At 41.1% G+C, this 13,310-nt stretch overlaps 1 protein-coding gene across 1 annotated transcript in view; it reads right to left on the reverse strand.

Annotated features, from left to right (window-relative positions):
* Window positions 1-13,310, reverse strand: part of LOC106934329 (netrin receptor UNC5D-like) — an 87,015-nt gene that overhangs the window by 46,702 nt on the left and 27,003 nt on the right. The window contains exons 6-7 of the mRNA XM_088009120.1: window positions 8,406-8,438; window positions 3,630-3,815 (exon numbers count right to left, since the gene is read on the reverse strand). Of these exons, the coding sequence (XP_087865246.1) occupies window positions 3,630-3,815; window positions 8,406-8,438 (219 nt within the window). The remainder of the gene's footprint in view (window positions 1-3,629; window positions 3,816-8,405; window positions 8,439-13,310) is intronic.

The following is a 13,310-nucleotide window of genomic DNA, read 5'->3' on the forward strand; positions in this document are numbered from 1 at the left end:
AAGCTTTTTTGATCAGTTTTTTTTATTTTATTTTATTTTTTTTACATTTTTGTTAAAACTGTCACCATGTCTTGACAATTTGTTATCAGACAGATAATCAGATTGATCTCCACATTCTCCCTGAGCTACTATTGCCATCTGAAGAAACGCACCATTCCTGGTCAAAAATAACCAATCAAAGCCAGGAGGCGGGGCTTAACGCCCTGCCTCCTGTGAATGTGCTAATTCTCCTATTAGCAATTTAAGCAACAGGAATGTGCAGCATAAATTGCTAATGGGAGAAACAACTTAGCCTTACAGGAAAACTGTTTATCCACCGTCATGCTAACTAGCCTTAGCATTAATGGGAAGAAGCTGTAGGGCTAAGACTCACCTCCAGGCTCTGATTGGTTGTTTCTAGTTGGCACTGGGAGAAGGAGCTCAATTTTTTCTCACAGATTATCTGATTATCTGTTTGTCACGACATTTTTTACGACGACAAATGTCATCAGTTTGTTGAAACTGTCAAGACATAGTGACAGTTACAACAAACATGTATAAAAGTATGCTTTTATAAAAGTTAAATATGGCAGCTTCAAAAGGTGAAATCTTTAATTTTCCCTCAAAATCAAGTAGGCCAATCGAGACGGGAAAAAAAAAGAAAACCTCCTTAAAGACAAACTGGGGCTGTTGAGCAATAAGTAGAGAAGAGAGGAAGGAAGTGCTCCAGATTTCCCAGGGAGTCTCGACCCGGCTGCTAAACAGAGAGGAGGGATTGTGTCCGGTGGAGGGCACAGCAGGCAGGCTGCACAGAAAACTGGCCTATTTAAATACGATTGATGACCTGCTGAATGGAGCACTCTGCACATCTTTCCAATCTCAAGACGTAGCGCTTGGGGCGGGGGAGGACGGACGGGGGGGTTCATGACCAGCTCTCCAGGCCTCTGGAAGCCTGGAAGGGGGAACCTGGTGGGGGCGTGTAGCTGGATGGATCACCTGTCTGCACAATGGCTATCACTAGCAGTAACCCAGAAGTGTCAGGGTCCTGCAATATGAATGCCTGTAGCGTTGCTGGCAGGGAGAGCAGCAGTCACACGGGCTACAGAAGTTATTGCTGCGCACAACAAAAATTGAATTGATGCTCACTGTTCCATAACCCCCCACACCCCACCTCCACCCCCCAAATCCCTCATTTATCCATCAGTGGGTCATGCTGCTGTAATCTGATGTAGAAGATTGGTGGACTGACAGTTGGACGCACCGTCCAGAGGGAGGCGGGCTGAGTGCTGCTGTTGTCTATCAGAGATTGATTATCTCCTGCAACAGAATAACAGAGGTGCAGGTCTGTCAAAACAGATGGACAGGTCCTTTCACTGATTATTGAGGCATAAATCTCACAGCGACAGGGAGGGTGCAGCCCGTTCTGCTTAATGCAGGCAAACGCCATCAATCGAGCTGCAGTGCTCTCTCTCGCTCTCTCTCGCTCTCTCTCTCTCTCTAACTCTTGCTCTCTCATGACGTCGCCTGTTGGCCTTGTGCTTGCTCTCTGTTGATGACGTTACTTTTTATACCCTTGTCACACTATTATGTATCTGCCTTGAGTGTCAAGGTAAGAACATCAGGTGCCTTAGGCAAAAAACCTACCAGCATCACCACAAATCAGACATATAATGCTTGGCATGGACTTATTTGGAGTTGCCAAACATTTTGGCATAAATGTCATATTTATGAGAGGTCACACGCAGCAGTCAGGTACAATCTTATGGCCTCTGACAGATGTCCAAAATAGGAACACACAATTATGATGAGATCCCCATGAATGTATCTGTAACTGCATGTTTTGGGTCTTTGTCTTCTGGGAAGGAGCTTTGGCTCAATGTCAACTGATCTGTATCCTCTAGTTTCCACTACAGGAACCTTTGGCAGGAAGCAGCGTAGCTTTCTGAGGCTGTTAGTATTGTTTTCTGTTTCCACACCATTTAATGATCTACAAACAACTAAATAGAGTAAAAACAAACTATGAATATCACCCTGGTAGGGAGGAAATACTTCATTTACTTTGACTGGAGGGATTGCTGTGAAGGGATCATAACAGATCATAACAGATTTTTAGGATTCTGCTGCATTTGTGTGTGTGTACGTGTGTGTGTGTTTTATGCACATCTGCACCACATTTATTTAAAATATATGTGTATGTTACAAACTTTCTTTGATTTTTGAAGGGATTGTAATGCAGTGTCCCTGTGTAGTCACTATGAAATGATCACAACAGCAGGTTTTAATCCTTGCTGCAGCTGTTTCTCCTCTTCTCTTCTCTTCCCTCCATCACTCCAGCAGTGAGGTAACACCATATCACTGCAAATTTATGAGTTCCACCTTTTGACTGCATATAAGCCACTATGTATAGAATTTTGGTTATAATTGTGCTTTTTTTTCATGGTCTTATTGTCAGAACACTGGATTAGACCAGCCAGTGGGGCACAGAGTTCAGTATCTATCAAATGTCATTAAAGGAAGCAACAGTGTTGTGCAGGCAACAGATTCATGGGTGGCCAAAGCTCACTGATGACCATGTCAACAGAAAGCTGGCTCCAGCTGCAGAAGAAGTTCATATCGGTTCTGACAGGAAGGTGTTAGAAGACACACAGCACCAGTTTGCTGTGTTTGGAGATGCATGGCTGCAAGAAGGTCAGGGGCCCCATGCTCACTCTTATCCATTGTCAGAATAAGCAACAATGGACATCCTGAACCAGAGTAATGAAACTAAGTCGCTGCTAAACCATGTTTTCTGGTGTGTAATAGAGTGTGTGTGTGTGTGTGTGGGTGTGTGTGTGTGTGCGTGTGTGTGGGTGTGTGGGTGTGTGTGTGTGTGTGTGTGTGTGTGTGTGTGTGTGGTTTAAGTGGAGGACACACTGTTTCATAAAAATATTTCTAAATAATGGATCTGGCCTCGTCCAATGAGGATGATATGCTCCGGCTCACAAGGTTCAGGCAAGCAGGACCACATAGGAAGACTCTCTGAGCAGACTTCAGAAGATCTGGATTAAGATGAATAACTCATATCATTACTGTAAAAATATAACCAAGGATCATTTTCTGAGTTGGAAAAGTATGATTGTCTATTCAGATATTACACTTGCAAACAAAGTGCTTCACTGACTCGTGCCACCATTTTTAAAACACTTTGTTCAATTATAATTATAATCCAATAGGATCACAAATGCAGCCAGTAGGGAGAATTACAGTATATCTTTCAGGAAAAGCTCATTCAATGGTCATAATGTTATGTCTGATTGGTGTATACATCACATACACATCAAATATATTAAATGTGAGCTTTGAAATGTTATCAGTAATGCCAGATTACTATTCTCTGTGCTATGCTGTGCAGATGTTCTGTCTGCACTAATGAAGATTAACGGATCTCAAACTGACAGCAGTCCAACATAGTTTCTGAATAATTTAATCAAGATGTATTTGACAATGTGTTGTAATTCAGAAGGTAATTCTCAGTTTTTATTAAATTATGGAATTTTTAATATCAAATTAGATGCTGAAGTCATGGACAGTTATGCATTTTCTCCATTTCTTTACAGCTGGCCTTTTTTCAACACCACAACACACAAGGTAAGGAGAAGAAGTAGCTTCACCTTGTCTGGTCGTCTTGAAGTTGAAGGACTGGAAACCCCCAGTGAGAGCCGAAGAGTCAATGACATCAACGCCGTAGTCGCTGTGGTTCTTCCTGTACAGCATGACGGCCACCACCAGGATTACCACGGCAACGATTCCTGCTCCGAGACCCGAGTACAGAGCCACGTCGATGGAGCTCTCCATGTCTGGAAGACACAAAGAACAGAAAAAAGTTCTCATACAGAAGTAGATGTCCTCCGTTTTTAAACATTTTATTGTGTTTTTAATGTTATGTAAGCTAAACATAATAGTTCTACCCAATTTTGATTTGTTTGTACTGCCATGTTGAGGATAAAACCAGTGTGTTTATGCAGGTTTTGAAATGTGTGTGACTTTAGTATGACCTGAAGTGAGCTTTTAAAAACAAAAGAAAAACGTGGGAGTGTCGACTCAGAGGAAGGAAAACATCCATGACCTCTGGAGGTCGCTCATCCTCCCTGCTTGTGGTGTACATTACCTGCCAGAAGCAGAGCTCACCTGAACTGGAGTGTGGGCGGCAGAGTTACATTGTTGTACATAATAGAGTTCAACTATGTGGAGTAAACACATAGACGCTTAGTTTGCTGCATTGATTTTGATATAGAGTCCTAGAAAAACAACAGCACAGAATCTTTACTTTGTTAGGGTCCACAGATTCACTCGGCACTTTATTAGCTACACCTGTTCAATTACTTTTAAACAACGGTAACGACGGCTTGAGGTAAAAATCGAACATCAGAATGTAGAAGAGAGATTTAACTGACTGAAGGTGGCGTTCTCTTTGGCATTTCAGAAACTTTCCCCAATACACCAATTCCTCAAGACTATTCCAACAAGAGACAATATTCAGTTTCTACCTGTTACTAGGACAAAATTCCTTGTTGATGACAAAGGGGAAAATCTGACCAACTGGTTTGAGATGGGAAGTCAACCGAGGCTCAAACAACCACCCAGTACAACCAACTTTGAAGCGGATGGGCTACAGCAGCAGAAGACCACAGACCACTGATGCCGGTCAGCTAAGATGAGAAGAACGATGGTACAATTCACAGAGGCTCATCATGGATCAGTTCTGTCTGGTGTCAGCACTTCACATCCAACTTAAAACTGAAACCCAGTGAAACTGGAGTTTTTGGTACTTTATACAACAACATCTTTTTCAGTCGTGAAAAACGGTGTACACCTTTGCTGCATCTCTGGAGTTGAAATAGGGTTGCTTTCCAAAGACACAATTAATTAATCATCAGGTGACCATCTCCTTTAAAGCAGGAGAGTTAGTGTAGAGTGTTGCGGTTTTATTTTTTTCTGTGGTATTAAATATGTGATTCTTATCACATTACTTGGAATCAGTTATTTATTTTCTGAGATGAAACCGTCTTAAAGATGAAAGAGGATTGTCTTTGTTGTATGAATAAAAACCCACAGAGAGTGAAAAGGGTATGATGCAAGGTGATGGAGACAGATCTGTTATTATGTAGATGTTCAAGGGCAAACTCTGTCAGGAGTAGGACTGCATTACACAGAACAGAAAGCTGGAACAATCCCGTGCTCTACCTCTCAAAGCCTGAACAAAATGGAAACCAATCGTCATGCCTGCCATTACTCTAACATTGTTTCTCCACTGAAGTGGCTTTCACTGGTTCTGCCTTAGTCCGCCCTGGTCAGACTGTACCAGATTCTGAGTGATTCTCCGTTTTTTGCACTCACTTCAGAGTTTGTACAAGCCACACCAAGCCATGTAATGCACAGAAGAGATTTGACTGACAGCAGACTGCATTCGTTGATTGGCCCGTGATTTAAGACTCAACAACTCAACCACCGACATGGACCGACGGACATGCCGTCTGCCATCAGAGAGCTACTCAGCATGGAAAAGTGTGATCTTGAGCACATGCGCCAACTTTTGGAGTAGACTGACTAAGATTTAGATGATTTAGCAAACATTACGTCTTTCTGAAGAACAGAAAGCAATGAATCAGAGAGATACAGTGCAGCTCTGGTCAGGGTTCTGTTGGAGCTGGTCGGTTTGAAACACCTGAACTACATAACATTAACTTTTGCATTTTAGTCTTTGTTTAGACTTTTCTTTTCAACAAAGTAGACATTGCTTTACAATTTTTGAACGCATTACCCAAATTCAAAAGTTAAACATATTTAAAAATTCAAAATAATTTGCCTCAATAAAGATAGCTTTGCATGAACAGCAAACTTTCAACATGTCTGAACAAAAACAGTCCATCAAAACCACAACATTTAAGTCCTCCACTGACAAGTGTGGATGCAAACATCATCAGAGAGCATGGTTCCAGGAACGAGGGTAAGTCTGGAGAGTATTCTTATCCATTGGATTTACCAAAGGAAAACAGGTTCCCTGGGTAGAGTTTCACCAGAGTCTCAGTAAAGTATGCAATACACTGTAGATGTGCAAATATATTTCTTCTTGCACTTGAACTAAAATAATTAAATTCCACTCAAAGTCGCTGCTGCACTTCAGCACATGCAACCAGTGCTCATGTTACCATATTATCACATATTAATAAGCAGTACTTGCTTAAATGTACATTCCTATTGTTTTTTTATGAATGCATTTTTGCTATTTCTGACATTTACATTTACAAAGCTCACAATAAAAAAAAAGTCTTTCGAGACACGGGTCACTTAGAATGCAACCACACATGCAGTCAATTCTCATTGTCACAGTTGATCACATCCTCCTCCTCCTCATTGCATGACTCTCAGCAAATGCAAATGATTTGTTGACTATTTATGTAAGATGTCCTATTGCTAGATACCAAACTGGTTCTCCAGAAGAGAAGAAAAAGCCTGAAAACACTCATTTGAGTCTTGGTAATGAGATTACTAACGCTGCTCCTATGTAACTGGTTTCCTACCAAGATGACGGGTTTCCAGGGTAATTTCCTGTCAGTCCATTCATGTTGGAACTATGTATAGAAACACTACAGCGTGAAGTCACACACAAGATCCCGCCCCGCAGCTTCATGCCGGAGGGCAAAAAAGCTGTTTGCTGATGATGACTACCATTGGTGTTAGTTGTAAAGTTGTCAATACAATGTTCTAAATCTTAAATATATGCGAGATATATGTAAAAGAAAATGGGACAGAGTGTTTTGCTACTAATTCTCAATATGATCAGAACTAGATAAAGTCTGGAAAATATTTGAATTTAAAAATAAATAGCTAGGGAGAAGGAAGTAGGTCAGTAATGCTAGCTTGACTTTGACAACCTCAGCATGTAGATATGCTGTGGAATTCGATGTGTTTCAGGTGACCTACAGACAGATCACCAATGGAGCAAGTGTTGAAATTAGCTAATCTAAAGTAGCTACTATATGGTAGCTAATCTGCCACAGTTATCACTAGTTAATAATAGCATTAATAATCGCAAATAAACATCCAACCTGAAAACATAATACGGCAACAGATCGAATGTTCTGTTCTTTGTGTGTGAAATGTTTGCGTGTTTTTCAGTGTCGAATCCTGACTCATTAGTGGTGCTGTTGTCAGTTGCTATAGTAACAAGTCTGAGTGTAGTGTAGCCGACAATGAGAGCGAGGGGAAAAAAGAGAACACAAGTAGTTTTGAGTTGTTCTTCAACAGTTTTTCAGCGTTATTTTTCCCTTTGCTGTGGCGCACTGCACTGGATTAATAACACCTACATCTCCAGGATTCATCTTGTTAATGAAATTGTTCTACCATGGAAGCATCACTGTGGATGGCATGTAAGATAATAGTCTTTTAGCCCTCCAGCGTTAATGCACGCGTGAAATTTCCAGATGTAAACAAGAACATGCAACCTTAGGGAGAGAAAAAGGAATTCTGTCTCCACAAAATTCCAGTAATACTTTTAACAATTCCACTTTTCCATAAACTTTGTAATAACTCTATATATATTATACAGTGCAGTCGCTGAGACAGAATCTTTGTTTGGAAGCTAACTTCCTTTGTGCCTATTGGCCTGTGTTTTCCCCCCAGACTGTGTTCAGGCTAGAGACGACGGTCAGAAGCTGATGCAATGAGAAACAGATTAAATGAAGCTGATTCAGATCTCTCCTTGCCAGAGGATCAACCGCCACAGTCCAGCAAAATGCACTTCCTGTTCTCATTCAACTTAGACTTACAGCCTGACAGCAAAGGAGTAGGCAAGATTTTACACTAAATTGGCGAGCTAATGAAAACACTCAGGCTACAGTAGAGGCTGGCAATCACTTAACCGGGCCGAGTCCGCCGCGTGATTGAGAGCTGCCACAGGAATGGCAGGACAGTACCGTAAATTGGACAAATTAGCTCGTTTGCAATGATTACAGCCCATTAATCCTCCACAACGCAGCACATGTTCACTTGTCACAACCAATCCATCTCCTGGCTCAAAGTAGAAACACAGCTGTGATGTCACGGTTGTCATAAAAAGTCAGCCGCTGAATAATGATGGAGAATGCGTAATGAGCATTTGCTGGGTTAATTTCTGGAGCTGCTCAGATCAAGGTGAACTAAACGGTTGATAATTCGTGATGTTTCTATTTCCAGGCCGCGTTCTGGGAGCGTGAAAGAGAGCCCGTCACTCTTCTTGTTTTCTTTTCCTGCCAGCTTTAAATTTAAATCATCTCCTGCCCTCAGATTTCAGGGTAAATTACACGTAAGTGACAGATGGGGGGGAAGAGGGGGTCGGGGAAGGAGGGTGAGAGGAATGGGTATGGGGGGGAGAAGAAGATGAAAGAAATCCACAGAGGAAGACTCACTTTGAGGTTTAACATCATGTAGCAGCTTTCGATCTGCAAAGACAGAGAGATAGAATGAGACAAAGAGGAGAGGAAGTGGCGATTAAAGTGCAAGCTGCTGTGAAGTGACTAACAAGTGAGGACTCAAAACGCAGACACGCTGAGTAGGAGGACGCTCTCCTGCTGATTGAGCTCACAGAGGCCGGACAGAAACTGATGATGGGGGGGAAGACGCTGTTACTGCCCTCGTCCAACCACAGGAAAACACCGACAGGAATCTACTGTATGTTCGCACTGCAGGCTTTCATGATCAATTCAGATGTTTTTGTGAAATCTGATTTTTTTGGGGGGGATTGTGATCTCCTGTGTGAACTGCAAGTAACCTGAAAATGTTGCGCATGGGCAGTTGAGGATACAACACCGTCAGAGACGCACGCTCAGTGTTTGGGGAAGAAAACATGGATGGTAACGGTGAAGCAAGTCTTGTGATTTTAAAGTTGTTGTCCAACCGGAACCAGCACATCAACAACTTAATCCTCATTATCGTCCTCCATGGTTGTGTTTTTTTCTTTGTACTTCCACGTATCACAACGCAGAATAGTGACTTTTGTCGTTCAGGTTGGATGAATGTGACCTGACTCAGTTCACAATTGAAAAGATCAGAAACATATCACATTCAGGACCTCATATCCAAGTGCCCTTGGTTGCATTGGAAAAAAAATCAGTTGTGTGTTGGTCAGACTGTCATGAAAAGATCAGATGAAGGTCGCATGAGGGCAAAAATAAATCTGATTTGGGTCACTTTAGACTCCAGTGTGAACATAGAGTAACAAAGAAGAAAATGATCTCATTGGATGAGTTAAGAAAGGTAAAAAAACAAACAAGTTTGTCTGAAGTTCAGGAAGAGAGCTGACTGTGCGCCAGGTCCAAAGGAACTACTGTAGTGGGAGTTAAGCTTTTTCACTTATGACCACATGTTACACATAAAATACAATATGTTTATGGTGTGTACAACGTTGTAATTGAGCTAAATCTAATTTTAGTGTAAGACACAGCAGACTGTAACTTATAAGAACGATTGAGAGGAACAAAGAAATGTGAGAGAATAGAGTAGAGGAGAACAGAGTCGGCTGTGAAACTTTCTACTTTCATCTAAATTTCAAAAAAATAAAATCCCATATTAATGTGTAATGGAACCCCAAAGAGTCTTATTGGAATAAAGTGACATTATCCTTCTACTTTTCAGAAGATAAACTATGAAATATGCAAATGAGCTCATCATGGCCAGGTCAGTGGCTCAATGCCCAAGTCCTGTTAGCAACCAAAAAAAACTAAACAGTCCCAGTCATCAACCCTCCACCACTGTGCTTTGCTGTTGATTTGAGGTCTCTGTGTGTGTCTCTGTGTGTGTGTTCTTGTTTTGTTTTTTTTTAATAAAATATGTCTGTGAGCATCATGGTCAAATATCTCTTCTCGTCTCATTTTTTGGTTCACATGTTTACTCTTGCTAACGGTTGGGTTTTCTGTACTTTCCCTAAATGTTTCAGTCTGTTTTTAGGCTTAATTAAAGTCTCATTTATTACTAAGAAGACTGGTAGCTGTTTGAAATGTTTTCCTCATTGTTCTGATCTTCCTCGCTATAAATTGGCTTTCTTTTGGTTTTTAGTAGATGCGGGTGGACCAAACCAAAATATCAATAAAATCGATACGAAGCTGATATCAGTATTAGATCCATAATACCATAGTAAGATTAATACTTTAGTTTCAGATTCCCTCTTGAAATGTTATTTTTGTTTTTTGTAGTTTTTCTACTCAAGAAAGATTTTGTTTTGATCTCAATGTGTATCATATTAATACATTATTAAGGACAGAAGAACACTTTTGAAAAAAACACTCCATCTGTAAGAATATTTTTCCCAATTATTAAGAAACTCAGTCATAGATTACATTATAATTAAGAAGACTTCAAGATGTTCAAATAAGTCCAGTAAGTTGCGATACATATGTGAGGTCCTTTAAATTGCCTTTGTGACAAACGGGAACATCTGTCCAGGAAGGATCCAGTGAAACTCAGGGCAGCATCCAGAACATTTTCAGAAAAATTTTCTTTCCAACTTTCTTTTTACACCTGGATCATAGCCTGTCTCCTGTCTCATCGCAACAGTGACACATCTTGATATACGTCATGTGTTTGCAGCAGCAGAATCGTCCCAAAAGAGAAGCAAATATACATTCTGAATGAAAAGGCAGACATCAACCTGCTGCAGTGACCCAGTCAATGAGGCCTGGCTGCAGAGGGACAATAAGAGAAATGGGAGCACACAATGCTCGATGAGCTGGAGCAGACTGTCCCCCAAACATGAGACGATAAAGTCAGACAGGAAGGACTATCCTAAGAAGATGCTGTATCTTCTGGTCTACTCACTTTTTCATCTTGGTGTATTTTTATTTTTTTTTTAAATAAAAGATGATGTGAAATGCCAAGATTTATGTAGCTATGTGAGTTTAAATTGAAATACTTTTAGAGCTGACCAGCAGGGGGCCAATTTATTTATGTATTTTTTGTTCATAGAAACAAAAAAAGATGGGGCCCTGTCAATTACAAAATGAATCATATTGTGTTTTCGAAGATTGTTTTTAGCAGTAAAAATTTAATGTTACTCCTCCCAGACCCAAAAACACACATCCATATTTGCCCTGAATCCCCCTGGATCTGCATGAAATGGTTTGTTCCTGCTTGCAGCACTTGACAGTGACGGTGTTCAGCAGCAGTCAGTAGAAGACGAGAACGACTGTGGCAGCTACTATGCTGCTAAGAAAAAGGGGCCCCAAGACTCCTGGCAGTGCCCCTGACTGCACGATCGGGCCGATCGAACATGTTATACCTACGATTTTGGTCATCTAGTTTGTGATCGCTCGGGTTTTGAAAATCGGCCAACAATTCTAAAATCGTTTAGTGTGAACTGGGCTTAACGCCGTCGATCAATGCTCTCCAGTCACCATGGCAGCCCTTGATACTTCAAATTCTGATGCTATCGGGCAGGCGGGGGAAACAAATGCATCCACTATAACACTTGCATTCTATTGGCTTAGAGGTTGCCAGGAGACGGTGCTTTTTTGTTCCAAGCTTGAGCACAAGCCAGCAGAGAGGTTTTAGAACAGCTGTCACAGGTCACCATAGCATGGACAATCCTATGATGTCACAAGACATGTTATGATGTCACCACAGAACTTCAGTTGAATATTCAGTCAATCAGTTCCTTAGTTTGTCAGAAAGCACAAGGTTGAGTGGAGACTGCTTCTACAGAAAATACTGGATAATTTGCGGCATTTTTTCAAAACTTTTTTTGAGAAAAATGGAGACTCAGACGAAGGAATTCTTCAAACAGGAGACCCGTTGTCAGGAAGATGGATGGAAGAACGAGCAAAATCAAGATGCCTGGATTCAAGGCAAAGATACCCAGAGCGGTAATTCTTTTGAGGATGAAATTAACAGGCTAAAGACTCTTTTGGACTCAGAATGAGAAAGATTCAACGAGGAACGCCAAAAAGGAAATGACTTGGAAGAAGAACTGTACGACGTGAAACTCAAGCTAGAAAAACGTGAGTTTAACTAAAACGACGTCAGCGTATGCAGGGAGACAAAAAAGGATTGATTGCCAGTGAGGACATCTCTTTCTTGACTTCCACGACGTTTTTCATTCACTTGATCAGGGGTCTTCACTCCAAGACTGGTATCCTGCAACTCTCAGAAATGTTTCTGCTTCAACTCACTTTTAATATAATCTGAAAACATCAATTTGATAAAGTTAAAGACTTCCTTTTCATCTTATCTGCTTCCTTTGTTTTGCATATTAAAGTCAAGGATTAAAATATGGGGGGATTTTTCTGCCATTATCCGAGAGCACACATTTTCAGTCTGAAAGCAGGATTTCATGTATTTTGTTCTCAAAATGTTTAATACTCGTGCTTACATTTTCAGTTTGAAAGCAGGACTTTATGTCTTTCTCCTCAAAACTTGTAATGCTTGTACTCAAAACTTCTGCTCTTTCAAATTTTCACTGTGCTTTCTCAAACCTTTCTCCTCGCACTCAAAACTCGTCCCTGCCGGATCAAATCTCCGCTTGCTAACCTTTTTGCTTGTATGAGAATCATTTTGTGCTCGGAACAAAAAAGTGCCATCGCCTGGCAACCTCTGAGCCACATTTGGAAAATTTTTGAAGTAGAGCAGACGTTTTGAGTACGAGCGTTCGAAGTTTTGAGAAGAAAGACTCTGTGGCTGTGTTCACACTGTAGCCTTAAGTGACCCAATTCCGATTTTTTTGTCAAATTGGATTTTTTTGCCAGGGCCGTTCCCACTTCCATTAAATGCGACCTGAATGTGTTCTGCAGTGTGAACGAGTGAACGACCTGAAAGTGTCTCGCATGCGCAGTAGAGGGTCCAATAGCGTCAACGTTCTCAGTGTTCTTGCAACCACGCAGGCAATCTAATTTTTTGTCAGAGGGCCCAAGATTCCTGGCGGCGCCCCTGTTCACGAATGATCCAATTCTTCTGGACGGATCTTGACTAATTCCTATAGAACTGAAGCCTCACTGAGAGCCGTTCTTTGTTCTCGTATTGCTCTGCGTACACTGCAGTACCTATTATTATTTTATTTAATTAAAAAATATATACATTTATTTAATTGGTGAATAAATAAAACAACAACGTAAGAACACAGAGCATGCTCATTGCTCTGTTTTTGTCTCCTGTTATGGTGGCAGACAGGGTGAGGACATGACGGTTCTCCTTCTGCTTGGTTACTTCGGTTCTCCTTTTGCTTGGTTACTTCTTGCCTTTTGCGCCTTGAACAGTGTTCATAGTTGAGCGTTGTTTACTGTTAATGCATTGCCTTAATTGCTATGTTTAATGGTGCAAACAGTTGA

This window comes from Poecilia mexicana, unplaced genomic scaffold (assembly GCF_051168715.1).
Source record: "Poecilia mexicana isolate PSO_F unplaced genomic scaffold, ASM5116871v1 scaffold_9, whole genome shotgun sequence".
Taxonomy (NCBI): Eukaryota; Metazoa; Chordata; class Actinopteri; order Cyprinodontiformes; family Poeciliidae; genus Poecilia; species Poecilia mexicana.